The sequence below is a fragment of the Ailuropoda melanoleuca genome, chromosome 2, assembly GCF_002007445.2.
Source record: "Ailuropoda melanoleuca isolate Jingjing chromosome 2, ASM200744v2, whole genome shotgun sequence".
In the NCBI taxonomy this organism is placed as follows: domain Eukaryota; kingdom Metazoa; phylum Chordata; class Mammalia; order Carnivora; family Ursidae; genus Ailuropoda; species Ailuropoda melanoleuca.
Genome location: NC_048219.1, coordinates 16,532,610 through 16,552,520, shown reverse-complemented (window position 1 = coordinate 16,552,520; position 19,911 = coordinate 16,532,610). Strand labels below are relative to the sequence as shown.

Sequence of the window (19,911 nt, the reverse complement as noted above, 5' to 3'; positions counted from 1 at the left end):
TTTACTACTGCCCCCATCCACTCAGTTGTACAAACTAGAACCTAGAAGCCAACCTTGATAACTCCCTTTCCTTCTCCCTTCTTCCCTACATAAAAGTCATTATCAGGTCTTGTTGATTCTACCTCCAAAATATATCTTGAACCTAACCGACTGTCTTCAAATCCACGGACATCTCTCTAGTCCAAGCCACCTAGACAACTGCAGTAACCTAGCAGGCCTCTCCACTCTGTCCTTGATCCCCTATAATGCACTCCACACACAGCAGCCAGTGTGATTTCTTTTTGTTTGTGTGTATGTGTTTGTTTGTTTTTTTTTTTTTTGCAAACCATTCAGTGTTTTCTCTATTTCATGCCAATCAACCTAAGACAAAATAAACCTCAGATTTATAAACTCCAGCCAATGTTGAGAATGTTTACTGTCTGTGTAGACTGGTTTTCTCTATCGTTAGGCTGAGAGTAATGTTTTAAGAACGTAAATGAAATAATTTCACTCTCCTACTTAAAATCTCCCCCCCCTTAAAATCTTTCAATAGCTTCTCATGGCTTTTAAAGTATAGATCCTTTTGAAAACTTCTCTTAGTCCCTGCCTCATCTGGCCTCTTCCTACCTTTCCTGATTTGCTCCAAAACCCTGCTCACCATGGGCTAAGCCACTTGGCATTCTTTGAGGCCTAACATCCAAAGCTCTTCCCAGCTTTCATATCCTTTGCCTGGAGTATTCTTCCCTCTGACTCTCTGCCTAAGTAACTTCTTTTTTTTTTTTTTTTTTTAAAGATTTTATTTATTTATTCGACAGAGATAGAGATAGCCAGCGAGAGAGGGAGCACAAGCAGGGGGAGTGGGAGAGGAAGAAGCAGGCTCACAGCAGAGGAGCCTGATGTGGGGCTCGATCCCATAACACCGGGATCACGCCCTGAGCCGAAGGCAGACGCTTAACCGCTGTGCCACCCAGGCGCCCCTGCCTAAGTAACTTCTATCATCCTTCCAGTTTTAGTTCTAAAATCCTTTCCCTGACATAATTAAATACCCCTGTTATTTATTATAGCCTTTTTTATTCAAAACATTTGCTGTGATTGGCAATTATATATTTGTGGGGTTTAAGTTTATTTTTTGTAATAATCTCTATACCCAGTGTGGGGCTCAAACCCATGACCCTGAGATCAAGAGTCACATGCTCTTCTGGGGCACCTAGGTGGCACAGTCAGCTGGGCATCTGACTCTTGGTTTTGGCTCAGGTCGTGATCTCACGGTCGTGGGATTGAGCCCTGTGTGGGGCTCCATGCTCAGCAGAGTGCGTGAGATTCTCTCACCCTCTGAAATAAATTAATCAGTCTTAGGTGGGGGGAAAAAGTCACATGCTCTTCTGATTGAGCCAGCCAGGTGCTCCTCTATTTGTGTCCTTTTTGCTTAATATCTGCCTCTGCTAAAACAGTGTAAGTTCCACAAGGGCAAGGACTATGCCAATCCTATTCACTGCAGGAGCCCCAACACCTGGCACAGAGTAGGTATGCAATAAATATTTATCCAGTGAATGAGTATTTGTACAGAAATGGTATTAGGCAAGGCAAACAAATTTAGGATGGTTCTGCTAATCAGATGAGCACTCAAACACTAAGATTGTAGGGCTCCCCAATTTTTTCTTTAAAAGACTCTCTGGTAGGGGCGCCTGGGTGGCACAGTGGTTGAGCGTCTGCCTTCAGCTCAGGGCGTGATCCCGGCGTTATGGGATCGAGCCCCACATCAGTCTTCTGCTATGAGCCTGCTTCTTCCTCTCCCACTCCCCCTGCTTGTGTTCCCTCTCTCGCTGGCTGTCTCTATCTCTGTCGAATAAATAAATAAAATCTTTAAAAAAAAAAAAAAAGACTCTCTGGTAAATTTTGAATTTTACAGAACCTCTAATTTATATTAAAAGATTGTTTTGTCTTCCATTGGAAATAAGATTGAAGAAGTCTGCAAAAGAAAAGAGGGTTTAAATAACCACAGATTGCTCTCAGTGGGCCTAGGATCTCACTAAAGGGATAGCAAACAAGTTCTAGCATTTTTGGTTCTTCTACCAATCGCTCATTAATGCTATTAGAAACTTTGTATCAGGGCGCCTGGGTGGCTCAGTGGGTTAAGCGGCTGCCTTCCGCTTGGGTCATGATCACAGGGTCCTGGGATGGAGCCCGCATCCCCAGTCTCAGGCTTCCCTGCTCAGTAGGGAGGCTGCTTCTCCCTCTCCCTCCCCTGTGCGCTCCTGAGCATGCGTGCTCTCCCTCAAATAAATAAATATTTTAAAAAGAGAGAAAAATTTTTATCTATTTTAATCATGTATACAGGTGTGCATTTGTATATATGCACAAACACACAAAATCTAAATCACATTTCAGGTATGATCACTTGCTGAGTTCTAAGTGTTTATGTATTAAAATGACAGGTTCAGTTGCCTCTAGGACCCCTTTGGGAAGAAATGAAATCCATACAGCTCTCATCTTGGAAAAACTTTTTCTCTCGATAATATTTCACCAGTTTAGCAAAATCTGTATACTTATGTTACCTCTGTAATGATACCTGTTTTGTTTCAATAAAGATTTTCAAAATAGCCTCTCTACATCCTTTTTGGTTAACATCCTGGCTGGGGTGATGGCTCAAATTTCTTCTTTTACACACAAATTCAGACATCAGCTTACGTACAGATATTCCATAAAGTAACCATACTTCAAGGATAATGGACAAACTTGCAACCCACCACTGCCTTCTCCTGTCATTTTATCAAGCGGTATTTCATAAAATGATTACCTCCTGTAGCTGAAGGGAGCCTCAGAAATTATCTAACCTCATTTACTAATTTTGTAGGTGAGGAAACAGATCTGAGACTGATACTAAGGATTCCTCCGAATTTTTCCTTTATGCAGATCTGATCAGCTCCTTACAAATTTAATCCCTATACTTCATTGATTATTGCTGCAGGCTTTATACTAAAAATATTCTGTATAATAAAGAATGCCTGTGACTTCTGGGATTTTGGTGTCATTCCCAAATTCAGTTAAAACTCAGAAAACAGATCATTCCATCAGTCTGAAAGGTGACACATTATAGCTTAATGGGATGCTATGTTACAAAATATTTGGTGAAGCCCAAGGTGATACCACCACCACTCAGCTAAACAGGAGGATCTGTAGCGAAGTTGGCAGCTTGTGGCCTGCAATCAAAATGACTTTTTGTCGCTGGAAGCTGCAGGTTTAATTGGTGCTCTAGCCAACAAGGCTGCCCGGAAAGGCTCTGCCACGGGGTGGATGTGAGAACCCCATCCCTCTGTAGCAATCACAGATATTCAGGAGACTGACATTCACTCCGTCAGTCAACAGTGAATGCCTACTACAAGGAAGCCACTGTTATGGGGAAGGTATAAAATCAAAACCACCTCTGTACTCAGTAATCCCCGACTGTATTAGATAGATGAAACTTCTACCTCCTTCATCCCCACCACTGACCAAATGACACTGGGGCAGTGAACTGTAGAAGGCAGCCAATCTTAAATGTCTTTCACTAGGAGTGCTCAAGGATGTGAACACTGTTCCCATCAGTTCCCTAACACATTCCATTCTCTAACATTAAGAAGCTTAGAACCTTGGAGCTAAGAGAGAGGCAGAAGGACATTTAGTCCAATTCCCTTATTTTATGGATTAGGAAACAAGAGGTCCAGGAAAAAAAAGAGTGACTTGCTTCAGGACACAAAGTTTGACAAGATGGCTAAAATATCTCTTTTTGTAAGCATTATTATAACTTATTCTGACTTTAAGAAACATACGTTTGTATTAAAAAGCTGTTATTCATACTTCTAGCTATTGCTTTCACCCAACCTGTTCTGGTGAATTCTTTCAACTAACCAACACAGCTCTGGGGAAGAGAGAGGGGGAGGATAGTGACAGTGATTGAAATCTCCCACACTTGGTGTTTTTCACGGGTTATCTCATTATCCTCACAGGATTCTGCCTTAGTAAATGAGCAAACCAGCGATTCAGGACATCTAACTTGCCAAGTGCTAAGAAGTATCCCAGCTCTCTCTCCAAAGCCCACACTCCAGCCCCAGCCTCACTGCTGACATCACCGATTAAAAAGCAGCCTCTTGATTTAGGACACAACATGCTCACTACCATTTTCAAAAGCACAATCACCCTTTCCTGCTAATAATCTTTTTCCAAAATGTAAACCAACAACTGTTTACATCCCTGTTTTCCTTGGGCTTGGCTTATCACTGAATAAAAAAACAGAGTACGAATTGTAAAATTTTTCACCAAATGAAAGTAAGACATATTCTCGCCATAAATGCAACAGAAAGACCAGAAAAGCCCATTGCCCCCAAAGAGAACCAAAGAAAGGACTGTGTCCTTTCTAATCACTACAAAGTCAGAGAACTTGGAAATCTCACTTTACTCCCCAGATCCTTTCCCAACGAAATGAGCAACAATTACCTCATTTGAATTTAATCCATCAGTTGCAGCCAGAGGCACTTTCCCATGCAGCCCTGTGCCAGTCACCTCTTTTATTCCAAATCCTGGGGAATCAAGGTCCTCCTTGATCCACATTCTAGCGGGGGAAGCCTCCTCTAGAACAGGAGCTCCTTCTTCTGAGATAGGCACTGGATCAGTGTGGGCAGTATCTCCCAGGAAGGGTACACCAGCAGGGAATACTTCCTCAACAGCAGGCACTGCAGCAGCTGGGGCTGCAGGTGCCTCCGGGGTGGGAGCTCTAACAGCTGGGGTGATTGGCTCCTCCGGGGTGGGCGCTCTATCAGCTGGGGTGATAGGCTCCTCCGGGGTGGGCGCTCTATCAGCTGGGGTGATAGGCTCCTCTGGGGTGGGCGCTCTATCAGCTGGGGCTGCAGGCTCCTCAGGGGTGGGCACTGCAGCAGCTGGGGTGACAGGCTCCTCTGGGGTGGGCACTCTATCAGCTGGGGTGACAGGCTCCTCTGGGGTGGGCACTGCAGCAGCCGGGGTGACAGGCTCCTCTGGGGTGACAGGATCTTCTGGGGTGGGCACTGCAGCAGCCGGGGTGACAGATCCCTCTGGGATGTCATCCGTTGCGGTGGGCACTGCAGCAGCTGGGGTGACAGGCTCCTCCGGGGTGGGCACTACAGAGGCTGGGGTGACAGGCTCCTCTGGGGTGGGCACTCTATCAGCTAGAGTGACAGGAACCTCCGGGGTGGGCACTCTAACAGCTGGGGTGACAGGATCCTCCGGGGTGGGCACTACAGAGGCTGGGGTGACAGGCTCCTCTGGGGTGGGCACTCTATCAGCTAGAGTGACAGGATCCTCCGGGGTGGGCACTCTAACAGCTGGGGTGACAGGATCCTCCGGGGTGGGCACTACAGAGGCTGGGGTGACAGGCTCCTCTGGGGTGGGCACTCTATCAGCTAGAGTGACAGGATCCTCCGGGGTGGGCACTCTAACAGCTGGGGTGACAGGATCCTCCGGGGTGGGCACTACAGAGGCTGGGGTGACAGGCTCCTCTGGGGTGGGCACTCTATCAGCTAGAGTGACAGGATCCTCCGGGGTGGGCACTCTAACAGCTGGGGTGACAGGATCCTCCGGGGTGGGCACTACAGAGGCTGGGGTGACAGGCTCCTCTGGGGTGGGCACTCTATCAGCTAGAGTGACAGGATCCTCCGGGGTGGGCACTCTAACAGCTGGGGTGACAGGATCCTCCGGGGTGGGCACTACAGAGGCTGGGGTGACAGGCTCCTCTGGGGTGGGCACTCTATCAGCTAGAGTGACAGGATCCTCCGGGGTGGGCACTCTAACAGCTGGGGTGACAGGATCCTCCGGGGTGGGCACTNCACACTCCAGCCCCAGCCTCACTGCTGACATCACCGATTAAAAAGCAGCCTCTTGATTTAGGACACAACATGCTCACTACCATTTTCAAAAGCACAATCACCCTTTCCTGCTAATAATCTTTTTCCAAAATGTAAACCAACAACTGTTTACATCCCTGTTTTCCTTGGGCTTGGCTTATCACTGAATAAAAAAACAGAGTACGAATTGTAAAATTTTTCACCAAATGAAAGTAAGACATATTCTCGCCATAAATGCAACAGAAAGACCAGAAAAGCCCATTGCCCCCAAAGAGAACCAAAGAAAGGACTGTGTCCTTTCTAATCACTACAAAGTCAGAGAACTTGGAAATCTCACTTTACTCCCCAGATCCTTTCCCAACGAAATGAGCAACAATTACCTCATTTGAATTTAATCCATCAGTTGCAGCCAGAGGCACTTTCCCATGCAGCCCTGTGCCAGTCACCTCTTTTATTCCAAATCCTGGGGAATCAAGGTCCTCCTTGATCCACATTCTAGCGGGGGAAGCCTCCTCTAGAACAGGAGCTCCTTCTTCTGAGATAGGCACTGGATCAGTGTGGGCAGTATCTCCCAGGAAGGGTACACCAGCAGGGAATACTTCCTCAACAGCAGGCACTGCAGCAGCTGGGGCTGCAGGTGCCTCCGGGGTGGGAGCTCTAACAGCTGGGGTGATTGGCTCCTCCGGGGTGGGCGCTCTATCAGCTGGGGTGATAGGCTCCTCCGGGGTGGGCGCTCTATCAGCTGGGGTGATAGGCTCCTCTGGGGTGGGCGCTCTATCAGCTGGGGCTGCAGGCTCCTCAGGGGTGGGCACTGCAGCAGCTGGGGTGACAGGCTCCTCTGGGGTGGGCACTCTATCAGCTGGGGTGACAGGCTCCTCTGGGGTGGGCACTGCAGCAGCCGGGGTGACAGGCTCCTCTGGGGTGACAGGATCTTCTGGGGTGGGCACTGCAGCAGCCGGGGTGACAGATCCCTCTGGGATGTCATCCGTTGCGGTGGGCACTGCAGCAGCTGGGGTGACAGGCTCCTCCGGGGTGGGCACTACAGAGGCTGGGGTGACAGGCTCCTCTGGGGTGGGCACTCTATCAGCTAGAGTGACAGGAACCTCCGGGGTGGGCACTCTAACAGCTGGGGTGACAGGCTCCTCCGGGGTGGGCACTACAGAGGCTGGGGTGACAGGCTCCTCTGGGGTGGGCACTCTATCAGCTAGAGTGACAGGAACCTCCGGGGTGGGCACTCTAACAGCTGGGGTGACAGGCTCCTCCGGGGTGGGCACTACAGAGGCTGGGGTGACAGGCTCCTCTGGGGTGGGCACTCTATCAGCTAGAGTGACAGGAACCTCCGGGGTGGGCACTCTAACAGCTGGGGTGACAGGCTCCTCCGGGGTGGGCACTACAGAGGCTGGGGTGACAGGCTCCTCTGGGGTGGGCACTCTATCAGCTAGAGTGACAGGAACCTCCGGGGTGGGCACTCTAACAGCTGGGGTGACAGGCTCCTCCGGGGTGGGCACTACAGAGGCTGGGGTGACAGGCTCCTCTGGGGTGGGCACTCTATCAGCTAGAGTGACAGGAACCTCCGGGGTGGGCACTCTAACAGCTGGGGTGACAGGCTCCTCCGGGGTGGGCACTACAGAGGCTGGGGTGACAGGCTCCTCTGGGGTGGGCACTCTATCAGCTAGAGTGACAGGAACCTCCGGGGTGGGCACTCTAACAGCTGGGGTGACAGGATCCTCCGGGGTGGGCACTACAGAGGCTGGGGTGACAGGCTCCTCTGGGGTGGGCACTCTATCAGCTAGAGTGACAGGATCCTCCGGGGTGGGCACTCTAACAGCTGGGGTGACAGGATCCTCCGGGGTGGGCACTGCAGCAGCCGGGGTGACAGATCCCTCTGGGATGTCATCCCTTGCGGTGGGCACTGCAGCAGCTGGAGCAGTCCCTTCAGAAGCAGGCACTGCAACAGCTGGGGCAGCAGCCGGGACATCCTTCTCTACAGTGACCACTGAAACAACAGGGACATGTGCCTCTATGGCAGCCCCCGGAACAACTGGGACGTCTGCCTCCGGGAAAGGCACTGCAGCAGTCCCAGCAGCTCCCTCTGGGGCAAGCGCCGCAGCAACCGGGACATGGGCCGCTGGGACGAGCACTGCAGCATCTAGGGCATCTTCTGGAGTGGGCACTGCAGCAGCTGGGGCAGGCTTCCGTGGGACAGGTATCCATTCCTCCAAAACTCGTTCAGTACTACTGGCCTCGGTAACTTGTTCCTCCAGAAAGATACTCAGCAACGATTCTGAATCTCTCATTTCTGTCTCCTCGCCTTCTGACGAGGCCACATTCAGCTTGGGCTTTGAATCATTTACAGCTTCCACTCCACCTCTGCTATGTCCCTAGGCCACCAACTAGCAGGGGCAGATTCAGAGTATCTGACTCTGCGGACTTCTGGAAATCCTGGAAGATCTGCTCCGGGAAGGCTCTGTGAACGTGTGCTGGGGCTTGGTCCTCCAAAAGCTTGTCTTCGTAGCTCAGCTCTTGCCCCTCCCCATCCTCATCACACACTTTGTCCTTGGACAATTCACAAGGATCCACATTTCCCAAGGAAGTCAGACTGCTATTTTCTTGATTAATAGCTCCTTTCTCACTTTCCAAATGAATCTCATCTGTTAGTAAATGTGAACCATATGAGAACACCTCTACTTCGGATCCTGAGGTAACATCTGTTAGTTCATAGCTAAAAGCACAATTGAGGGGGACCCTCTCAACATACTCGTCAACATTGCCCTCAGAGGGACTGCAGTCTACCTGGGACAAACTGCCATTTTCTTTGGCCAGCTCAGCTACAAAGCCTAATAAGTTGTCTTCCTGGGAAGCCCTGTGATCGGAGTTGGGCAGTCCTCCTGGGTCCAGCTTTCCCAGTGACTCCAGATCAGCTGGGTGTCTGAACTTAAATTCCCCTGCAGTCTTGGGGCTAGAAGGCACTTTTTCACGCTCCTCCTCACTAGCAATGGAAGTGTCTCTCTTGGTATTAGAGTAGACAATAAGTTCCATAGCATCAGGCACCTGAGAAGAATCCAGGGCATTAAAATATTCATAATTCAATCCAGTATCAGAGTCTTTCACCCTTACATCTAAAAGGCCTATGTGTTCCTCTTCTAAGGCAGCCCCTGGAAAATGACTAATTACAAGTGCATTTTCTGCAGCCTGGGATGGGGCCAGCCCTTCGGAAGAGGCTTGATTCTCCAGCTCAGCCAGAGGAGTTACTCCTTCTTCACATAAACACTCCTTTTCAAGTTCAAGAAACATCTGCACTGAATCTGTGTCAGAGAGCTGCTCTGAATCACTAGGACCGACAGTACATTCTAAGTTGGAAACGAGACCCTCCAGCCCCTGAGCAGTTCTGTTTGTCAGCTCACCTACAGCACTCTCACCTGTGAGACCACAACTGTAATCCAGAGGTATATCCTCGAGAACAGAAGCCAGATAGTTCTTATCTGATTGTAGGTCCTCAGAGCAACCAATCTGACCAAGAGCTAAGTGGTCAAAAGTGCTCAGGACAGCAGCTGAGCAACTGGCCCCATCCTCTGCCACTGCTACGGTGTTTGCCTGTTCTCCTTCTTCAAAAATATCTGCCAGGCTGGTCTTTTTCTCATCTGCCGTTAGAAAAATCTTTCCTCTCTCTGACAGCTTCTCTTCCTCCCACTCCTCCTCAGCCTCCATCATGATCCACCGCTCATCCTCCTCAAACTTTAGCTCAGACTCTGTTTTCTCTCTCAGGCTGGGAGTTATGAAAATATGTAATTCTGGATCCAACAGCTCTTCACTCAGGCAAGGGGAGAGAGGTGGCATTTCCACAGTGCAGGCTGTGTCCCCAAGGGGGTGCTGCTTCTCACTGAAGCCTCCCTTAGCTAAACTTTTCGTGGCTCTGGGCCAGGTTGCACTTGAGAATCTGTGTTCCTGCATTACATCTGTGTTACCACTTGCTGCTGCAGCTTCTGATTCTAAAGGCTGGAATTCATGGGGAGAACGCTCACCGTGCGGCTGCGATCTGAAGTCTTGGCACTCTCCGCTTAAAATTTTCATATCCTGCACTTCTGGAGTCTCTATGGATTTGGACACATGTTCCAGAGTCACTGACTCTGACTGAGGTTCCCTGTGGTCCAAATGACCAGAACTTTCTGTTAATGCAGAACTGGATTCCTTCTTCTCTTGCAACGAAGGATTTGAAGCACCAGCTTCCGAAACCTCACTGAGAGAAGCTTCTATCCTTTCTGCAAATTCTGGGAAATTAGGTGGCATGAAGGACTTCCATGATCTCCTGTTAACATTGTCTTTGCGTTCTGCATTTGGTCGCCTTCTGGGTGGCACGGGTGCTGACTTCTGCACATCACTGCTTAACTTTAGTGCATCAAAAATTATTCTTTCATCCAGCTTTTTGCCTTCTGGGGCTCTAGATTCAAACACATTAGATGCTGCCCCTAACGTACCATTGCTGGATACGGTACTTCCTTCCACCTTTTCCATGGTGCTTTTCGATGTCTGATTAAGCTTTGACCCCTGGTCAATTTGTTCATTTATCCTCATTGTATCATATATAGATCGTTGTGGAACATAACAATCCTCTATATAGCCATCCTCTTCCTCTCCTTTCCCCAGGCAGGTGGGGTTCTGCCTTAAACAGTCTGGTCTGCTGAGTGGCTTACCCATACTTTTTCAATCAAGATGAAGTATCAACCTTTTAAAAGTTTTTCACCAATTACCCAAAAACGCATTCTGGATAAGTTAAAATCCTTTTACATGTTCACAACCGGGGACCACCAATTCGATCTGCCTTCCAGAAAGGCCTGCAAGTCCAACTCTGAAACCATTCTGGGAGAAGCTCTAAGAGAAACAGCTTTTTCCTCACAGGCTAACAGCCTCATAGTTGCAGACAGTTAAGTGGTATAATTTAGTCAACAAACATAAAATAATTCCTTGTATGGCTTCTTTTGTGTGTGTGTCTTTTAAGAGCACTGCTCTTTCTAATTCAGTCATTAAAACAAACAACAACAACAAAAAACCCATCTGATATTGACAAGTCTTTTTCAGAATCTAGTTCCACTCACTTCTCACCCAGAGTTGGAAGAAGCTTTATACCAATTGTGTCCTTTAATAACAATGGCACAGTCTCTCCAGTCTTCAAGTATGGCCCAAGCTCCTAAGAATTCCTTTCATTTTATTCTCAGTTCCAGTCCTGGAGAGTCCAGCTGGTCTGAATTAGCCATTCGTCCTCCCTAGTTCGGGTGTTTGCATTTGAACTGGGCTGGTCGGCGGATATTCCTGCAACTTTAAACACAGGAAGTCCTTCATTCGGGGCCAGCTTGGGGCTTCCTGTCTCCAAAACATCATGGCATTGTTGTGGCTCCCAGAACAGCCAGCGCCGTGGCCGCAAAACAAGGCAAGTGGAGCCCGGCGCCGGGCCTTTGAGAGGCCGGCAGGCTGCAGCAGCGGCCGAGGGCCGGTCCAAGCGCTCGCTCAGCGCGGCCCACTCCCCCGCGCCATGCCGCGCGCCCCGAGAGCCAGGGATGCCTCACCGCAGCCTGGCAGGTGGCTCCGGGCCGCCGGCCTCCAGTCCCGCGCTCAGGAAGTTAGTTTGTCCCTCCGGCAGCTGAGTCCCGCGTGCTGTGGGCGCCGCCTCCCCCGCCGCCGCCAGTCCCCGGCCTGCAGCCGCCGCGCCGTGGGCTGCATGTCAAGCAGCCGCCTCTATTCTCCGCCACCGCCGGCCCCGCGGCCCCGCCGTCCTCCCCGCCCGCAGCTGTTACGGTCCCGGCATGCAAACTTCTGGCTGGGAACAAAAGGCTCCGCTCGGGCCGGGCGGGGGCGAGCCCTCCTCCCTCGCACAGAGCGGCCCGCTCGCCCGCCGCTCGCTGCAAGTGCTGGGCTGGCGGGCGGCTCTCCTCCCCCTTCCCCGCGCCGCCGCGCCGCCCCGCCCGGGCAGCCCCCCTGGAAGCCCGGGAGCGCGACGCGGAGAGCCAAGGGGAGGAGGGCGGAGGCAGAGCCGCGGCGGGAGCAAGGAAAGGGAGCGACCCGAGCGGAGAGGGAGGGGGCCGCGGAGAGGATTGGAGGCCGAGGCGGCAGGGGCGGCGCTTCCGCGCGGTTCGGGGCCAGGGAGTCCGGGCGCCAGCCGCTCGCCTCACCAAGCCCACGCCCACCGCGCCCCAGGGCCCGAGGGAGAGCCCCGCCCCCCGAGAGGGCGAGAGGAGGGGGGCGGTACCCGCGCGAGGCTCGGCCGCGCCGCGCAAATCCCCTGACAAAGGAAAGCCCCGCCCTCTCCCTCTGGCCCGACCCCCTGCCGCCCCTTCCGCCCCCGCCGCGTCCGGACCCGCCGGGCTCCGAGCCCAGCCCAAGGACGAGCGAACCCAGAGGGGCGCCCCCGCCTCCTCACAGCCAGCGGGTTCTGGCAGGGGCCGTTCGGGGCCACATCTGCCGGCGGGCTTGCGCCGGCTGCGACGGGCCGCACGCATGGCTCTTGGCTCCAGCTCTACCACCAAAGGCTGTCCTAGTCCCTCCAATGTCACCTTTAGCGCGCCCCTGACGGGCCCAAGAACATTAGCCTTAAACCCGGCACTTTCCTGATACCCGAAGGCATTCTGTTACGCCCAGAGGCCAAGTTACTGGATGAACTCTAGGCACCTTCTCCCTTTCCCTTCTCTGTACATCAGGTCTTGGTCCATCCTCCCACCAGAATTTCTCTGCCTGCAGACTTGAGAGGTGGCAATGACTGAGGAAGGGGGGCGGGGCGGTGGAGACGCCGGCAGCGGAGACCCACGCCCTAACACCTGGGCTCCTTTATTGCTGCGCACATCCAAGGAAACCTGAGCCTCCCTGGAGCCAGCTCAAAAGCATGTGTCTGTATTTCAAGTCTCAAAACGGAAAATACGAGAGAAAAGCGGCCCACAATTCGGGCCACAGCTTTTTGGCTTTTAGAAAAGCCATCTAATCACCTGGTGACTGTTAAACCGGGAAAGTACAAAGGGCAACCCAGGAAACTGTCCAACAGAGGCAGCTGCATTTCTGAAGGGGTGCAATATTCGGCTCCCTTTGTGATGGTCACTTTATGATTTTATGAAGGAAAAGCAACAAAGTCTATTAAAATTTCTGAATCTCTTTTCAACCATGTGGTCAATATAGATGGTTAAACTTATGTAAAAGTTATTTCTATCCTTTACACAGACAGTGAGTGAAGCCAAGAGTTGCAGATGGAGATCTGGCAGTGAACCCCCGAGTTGAGCCTTAGGCTTAACTTAGAGAGCCGGAGAGGTCCTTGGCAAAAATGAGGTGTAGGCTGAAGCCTATAGTCAGAATTAAGCAACTAAAGGGACACCTGCCTGGCTCAGTCGGTAGAGCACATATGCCACTCTTTTTTTTTTTTTTTCATGTATGCCACTCTTGATCTCTGGGTCATGAGTTCTTAAAAAAAAAGAATTAAGCAACTTAAAAAAGATCGTTCACTGACAAAAATGTGTTATACTTCATTTCTCAATTCAAAAGAGACTGATCAATTCTGCCCCTCAAATCCAAAAGACTACCTCCCAATCTGTAAACTGAAAGGGAAAGGTATAGACTAGATTGTGTCTTGATAGCCTTTCTAACTTTTTCTTTAGTTCTGAAAGTTTTAAAGAAGCCATCCCAGAATCCTGAGTCTTCCTGGTGCTATACTACAAGACACTAGGAACCTTGTCCCCTGAGGAGCAAACAGTAGAAAGAACCAAGAATGCTTGACCTACAGAAGGTTCCAGGCAATGTGATGAACATGAAGTGTCTGATGGGCTGGGATGTGGGAGGAAGGAGGCTTGTTCTGGATGTCTCCTTAAGCTGGCACACTAAGATTCAAGGGCAGATTTGGAACCAACAAAAAGCTTTCTCACAGCTATTCAAAGAATAGAGTGTCCCCTAAAGCAATGACTTTCCTGACCCTGGAGGTGTTTAAGCAGAAATTCATGCAATCATTTGGCAAGGATTTGGGGGAAACAAATCCTCTATCAGTTTGTTTAGGATGAATTTTAAGGTCCCTTCTAACTCTGACACGCTGTGATCCTAAGGTATGATCCGCTTACAGATCTGATACTTAACATTTCAGGGAATCTGGGTCTTAATTTTCCTTTAATTATTCAGTACAACTGGAAAAACCCAGGGAAGGCAAGATCAATTTCACTAGCAAGTCTCCCTGGCCAAATACACTCACTTAAGTGTTCAGATATCATAACAGACTGTTTAATGTGCCAGGGCCCCTCTGGTTGGAAGAATCTGAGGAATTCTGGCTCTCGACTGGGGTGGGTGGTTATTCCATCATAAAGAATGATCTTGATGTGGAATCACAAACTTCATGGCCAGAAATTCCTTTCCTGTTTCCTCACCCAGTCAGGTGCCAACCAGTTCAGTCTTCTTAATTCCTCCCCACACCTATCTATCTACCTTATTCTCACTACTCTGGCCAAATGCTCCATATTGTAATATAAATAAGCAGAGCATTGTAACAACTATGAAGTTCAAAATTCAAAGTATTTATTGGCTTAAGTTACGCTCTCTGACTAAAGTGTTAAGAGATTATTATAGAGAAATCTCCCCAAAGTTCAAACACAGTCTTATAGAAAGGATTACATAAAGTTGCCCAATTCTCTCCCTGACCACAAAAAAAGAAGCCAGAGAGTGCTATCTGAGTGCACTGCTCCTTTTTTTATCATCAGTATGTGTTTAGGAAGAAATCAGAAGAGGAAGCACAGGGCTCTTTCCTCCATGTCTTTTTTTTTTTTAATCTGTTCATGAGTTTCTCTTTAGTTTTGGTATGTGGAACTCTGCCAATAGCCATCTCAGTGACTGAAATAAATACCTGATATAGCTTTCAGCCTCTTGTTACCCTGATAGCTCCAACAAAAAAAGCATCTGTTCATTTCACATGCTGTGTGTAAACTTTTTAAAAGACAAGTACAGGGAGCTCCAGAGAACCTCTTTGGATGCTTCCCCCACTCCTGTAACCACAAATCTAAGTACTGAAGCCAAATTTCAAATTAGTTTCCAGTTAGTTGATTACAGAGTTCAAAGAATTCTCTACTTATTTTGAAATTCCTAAGAACAAAATTTGGTTGGATTTTCTTTCAGTGAACTTAGAAGAAAGAACAATCCTGGCCCTTCCTGCTGTCTCTTAATTAAAGACAGCCGGGTGGAGTCTCCTCACACCCTAACACAGCTCCCTCTCCAAGTTTTGAACCCGACATTTTGCCTTTGCTCCAGTCTTAAACCACCAGCCCCCTAGGACAATCTGGAGACCCCAGATCCACACTTCCCCAGATTCTTTACCGTCTTTTCATGCACCCCTCTCTCTTGGAGGATTAGTTCTGATTAGAGAAGGATACAGAAGACTGGTTACATCTTGCACATTTTAAATCTACGAAATGCCTTTCATCTTAGGCTCGCTAGACTTTACAAGCATTTATTTAGTGGCAAGTGGAAACTCCACAGTATTAGTTTGTACCTGTTGGGCATCAGTAACTACCATCCTAAGGTGTTTTTATTACATAAAGATGGCTACAGAGTGGCTCATTAAGCAATACGATGTGACGTGAAGCTTATTTTAAATGGGATACTAAGGATTTTGATGCTTTGTGAGCTCACGTGTATTTCCAAACCCATGAGAAAACTTTCCACACACTCTGCAGGAACTCTCATGACCCGTATAAGCCCTTTCCTGCTTGCAGACTTTCCAAAAGACAGTATATTAATCCCTCTTTTAGCCACTCACCAAGACAGTAATGACAAAAGCACCAGGCTCTGCAAATTAGAAAAGACTGGACAGAAGAGTGGAGGGAAGGAAGGCAGGGGGAGTCAGGGAAGGCTTTATGGAGGGAATTACATTTACTCACTAGGATGTGTATATGTAGAGATGGTGAAGACAAGTGAAAGGCTAGAGGCAGGGACCTTAAAGAAGCAAATTCAAAGTCAGCATGGCTTCAGTACAGGGCATATGAAAGGGAAAAATGAGAGGTCAGAACGGTAAGTAGCTCAAGGCCAGTTCAACAAGGCCCTTGAATGCCAAGCATGAATTTATGCTTTATTCAGAAAACCATTATGACATTGAGATTTACTTAAACTTACCAGGGGCTCATGAGAGTTACCGAGTGGTGGGAGGAAAGTTTCCTAAGAATTTGGGACTGGGTACTCATTAAACTGCCATTTAATATACATGATCGAATTTTAAAAATCCAAATTCTTAAATTATAAATGAAGCTTGAGTTGGTAAACTTACTTGTCCAAAGTAGCATAGCTAGTGAAAGCCCGGGCTCTTAAGATTTGAGCTTATGTCTGATGCTACTGCATTGGTGTATGTACAGAATAAGCTGCAGATGGGGGAAACTGAAGGTGGAGCAATCAGGACTTTGTAGTTCCCTCGAGGGGTAACAAAAGCCTGAACTCGTGAAAATGAGGAAGGGAGCTGAGAAGGAAATCACAGAGACAGAATATTTGGACTTCAAAACTGACCAGATAGGGGCGCCTGGGTGGCACAGCGGTTAAGCGTCTGCCTTCGGCTCAGGGCGTGATCCCGGCGTTATGGGATCGAGCCCCACATAGGGCTCTTCTGCTATGAGCCTGCTTCTTCCTCTCCCACTCCCCCTGCTTGTGTTCCCTCTCTCGCTGGCTGTCTCTATCTCTGTCCAATAAATTAAAAAAAAATAAATAAATAAAATCTTAAAAAAAAAAAACTGACCAGATAAAAGGTAGAGGTTAAGGGGAAAATAAACTTAAAATAATGTTGTAGCGTTACTCTTGTATTCCTGAGGGCATAATTGTCCTATAAAACAGTAGCAGAGGGGAAGAAACTATTTGAAAATGTCCACATTCAATTTAGAGTATACTGAGTGTGAAGTACTCAAAGGCAACCCACATGGAGGCGTCCAGAAAGGCCCCTCACACAAAAGATTGAGGTCTGGGGTAGAGATACAGATTTAGAAGCCTCCCCCCATAGAAGAGTGAGGGGGTGGACATCCAGGGGTTAAGTGTGGAGAGAAAAGGGAAGAGGGCAGATGACAGAATTTTAGAACCACATTGGGAAGTAGGAGGACAACCAAAAAAGAAAGCAGAATAGCAGCCAGAGAAGAGAATGGAGAGAATACCATGTCAGGAAAGTAAATGCACAGGAGGGTTATGAGAAAGAAGCTATGATGTTAAATGCTGCATAACAGATGAGGAGGACGATGAGTTAGACAAGGCCACTAGCCTTGGCAACTAGGACATCAGTGAATACTTCCAAGAGAACAGTTTCAGTGCAGTGCTAGCAGCTGGATCACATTAGTGGGTTAAGGATAAGCAGTGGTGAGAAAGTATTGATCCTCCCTTCTTCATGAGACTCTGCTCCTTTGGCTTCCATGACATGATGCTATCCTGATGCTATCTTTTTCACCTGTACTTCTTGGACCTTTGAGTTCCTCTTTCTGTCGTCTTAAGGCAAGTAATTTAATAAGATGGAGCCTTGATTCTTTTCAACTTGTTCAGCATTTACTGGGGTCTACTATGTGCTCTAAATTATGCCAGGCACCAGGGGGCAGAGTGATAAGCCACATGTGGTCAGGAGCCTATGTTCCAGTAGGGGCGGCAGATACTCATTTGGACTCACTTGTGACGAGTACTCTGAAAGGAAAGCAAACAGCACTAGGACAGCATCAGTCAAGGGGGCCTGACAACAGTCTTTCCTGCTCCAGGTTTGCAGGACCTCACAACTTTCACGTGTTAACAACTTCACAAAATTGCTTGGCTATTTCTATGAAACAGACCCTTGGGGTGAACTGCCAAGAAATCTTGCTACGGGGGTCCTTTCTCCAATATTAGAAAAGGAGTTAGGATAAATAATTCAGAGAGAAGAGATTTATGAAAACTGTCTCTTTTATTTTGATATGAAAGCAATTCTTGCCATCGATCAACAACCAACAAACTTAGGCTTGAATGTAAAGAACTGGACCCAAATGAGAGCTTTTCCTTTGGGAACGAACGAACTGCAAGATGACAGAGACATTAAATGGGTCACTTAGATAGATGCAATGAATTCAAGCTGGAGGAGGCCTCAGAGAAGTCAATTTCTTTGAATTCTTAGCACCTTCTTCCCTTGATTCATATATACATATAACCGAATATTTAAAACATGTCTGCTGAAACTGTGAAGAATTAAAGCTTTTCTGTAAAACTATCTGGTTCTGGTATATATGCTTGGCAGAGAGATTAATTATATCTGTGTTTTTTAAGCTGCTTTCCTCTGAAACTAAGCTGATACCTTTTCCCCTCACACCTCAATGTTTTAATTCAAGATTGATTAATATTAAGAGATGTCCCTCCCAAAGATGCTGACTTGGTAGTTGCCATTGTATGGCAACAGAAGATAACATGATCTATGTTAAAAGCTAATTAGGCCAAGGACCATTAAAGCTGATCTGATGGGTAACTCTGAGTTACTGGGGAAGTCACTGAGCTGGTAGTAGCTTCTGGTTAATTCTGGTTAATGATATGAAAATAACACTGATTTGTAGAGCACATAAGCCGAGGTCAAAATGGTCTCAGAAAAACATGCTGGCTGTGGGATTTTGATATGAATAAATTAACAAGTTAATGAATAAGTAAGCAAACAAGTATATTACGTATGTATGTGTACATAAAGTATATTTAAAGTTGTGTTACGAGTCATGACCTATACTGCCTATATACTGCAACTCTAAGGTTAGAAACCAGCTCTACACTTGTTCCCCACAAAAACTGCTCAGGAAAGCTGTCTGTCCATCACTTGTTTCACTGCTGCCACTGAGCTAATTTTACTGTACCCTCACAATTTCCATTTTTCCAAAAAGAGAAAGAACTAATCTAATCGGGAACTGGGTCTTTGAGCAAATCTTCTGGAGAATAATTATCTCTAGGCACAAAGGGCATAACTTCTTATTAAAAAGATTTCATAATATTCTAATTTGTATGCCTGGATACATTTTTTTAAATAAGAGATTATTATCATTTATTGAGCACTTAATATATGCCCAGTGCTTTCATCTACATCACTTCATTTAACTCTCCTAAAAACTCTAAAGGTATGATTTATCATTTCACATTTTATAGTTTAAGTAACTATACAGAGAGGTTAAATAATTTCCCCCAAGGTCGCTTAGCTAGTAAATGATAGAGCCAGAATTTAAAGCTGGGTATTTCTGACTCAAACTCTTTTTTTTTTTTTCCTACACTAAGTTGCATGAAGTATGAAGAGACATACTAGCTGTGAACTAATTGGGTTGGTGACAATGACTCTAAAGTGATGGGTAACAACTACAAGACAATATTTCAGGATCTGGCTTTCTTTAAGTGCACTTGAAGTAGCAAATTTCTTTCTTTGTCTTGTTCAGGCTAATGCCAAAATGAAATTGTGTTCCTTTAACATATGTTAACTAGTAGAGAAGGAAGGGAGTCCACAGGCAAGAAAAGGAGGTTCGGAATCTAGGCTAGGATTAGAATTTCTCAGGATTCACAAGGATTTGCCTCAAGTCTTGCAAAGTAGACAGCATTTTGAATCCCAGAGCTCACATGGCTTATGAGAAATAAAGAGCACTCATCTAATCAGTCATATATTCACTAATCTCCAAGTACATGTACACCAATATGTTAACTACTTCGAGGGACACAAAAATAAATTTATTGAGATTAGAGATGGGACAAATGCACACAATAAGAAAACACCAAAGTTTGGCAGTCTATGATAAGGACCAAATGAGCTACACATCTTAAGTGGTTTAGGAGAACAGGAGTAGTGAGCTGGGTAGATCAAGGAGGCTTTGGGGAGACATGGTACTTGAACCAAGCCTTCAGGTTTGGGTAGAAGTAGGCAAAATGTATAAGGAGCGTTTGGGATGAGTGGATGGAGTGGATGGATGGTTTATATTAGAAATAAGACTGGAAAAACAGTGGGGGTCAAACATGTAGTTTCCTAGGCTGGAGAAGGAAAAGACTAGAGGCACAGATATAGACCAGTTCTGAAGGATGCCATCACTTAACCTATCAGATCAGATGGCCCCTACATTGATCTCGGTGC

General features: G+C 47.6%; 2 protein-coding genes across 24 annotated transcripts in view; both read right to left on the bottom strand.

Annotated features, from left to right (window-relative positions):
• The window catches only part of MACF1 (microtubule actin crosslinking factor 1), a 332,081-nt gene that overhangs the window by 55,049 nt on the left and 257,121 nt on the right, over positions 1 to 19,911 (bottom strand). The gene's annotated exons all lie outside the window — the stretch shown is intronic.
• KIAA0754 (KIAA0754 ortholog) lies at positions 1,869 to 16,441 on the bottom strand. The gene is given in 3 exon segments (XM_034649822.1): positions 1,869 to 5,806; positions 6,717 to 8,215; positions 8,217 to 16,441. Coding segments are annotated over 3 exon segments (5,208 nt in total). The 5' UTR covers positions 10,530 to 16,441; the 3' UTR covers positions 1,869 to 4,410.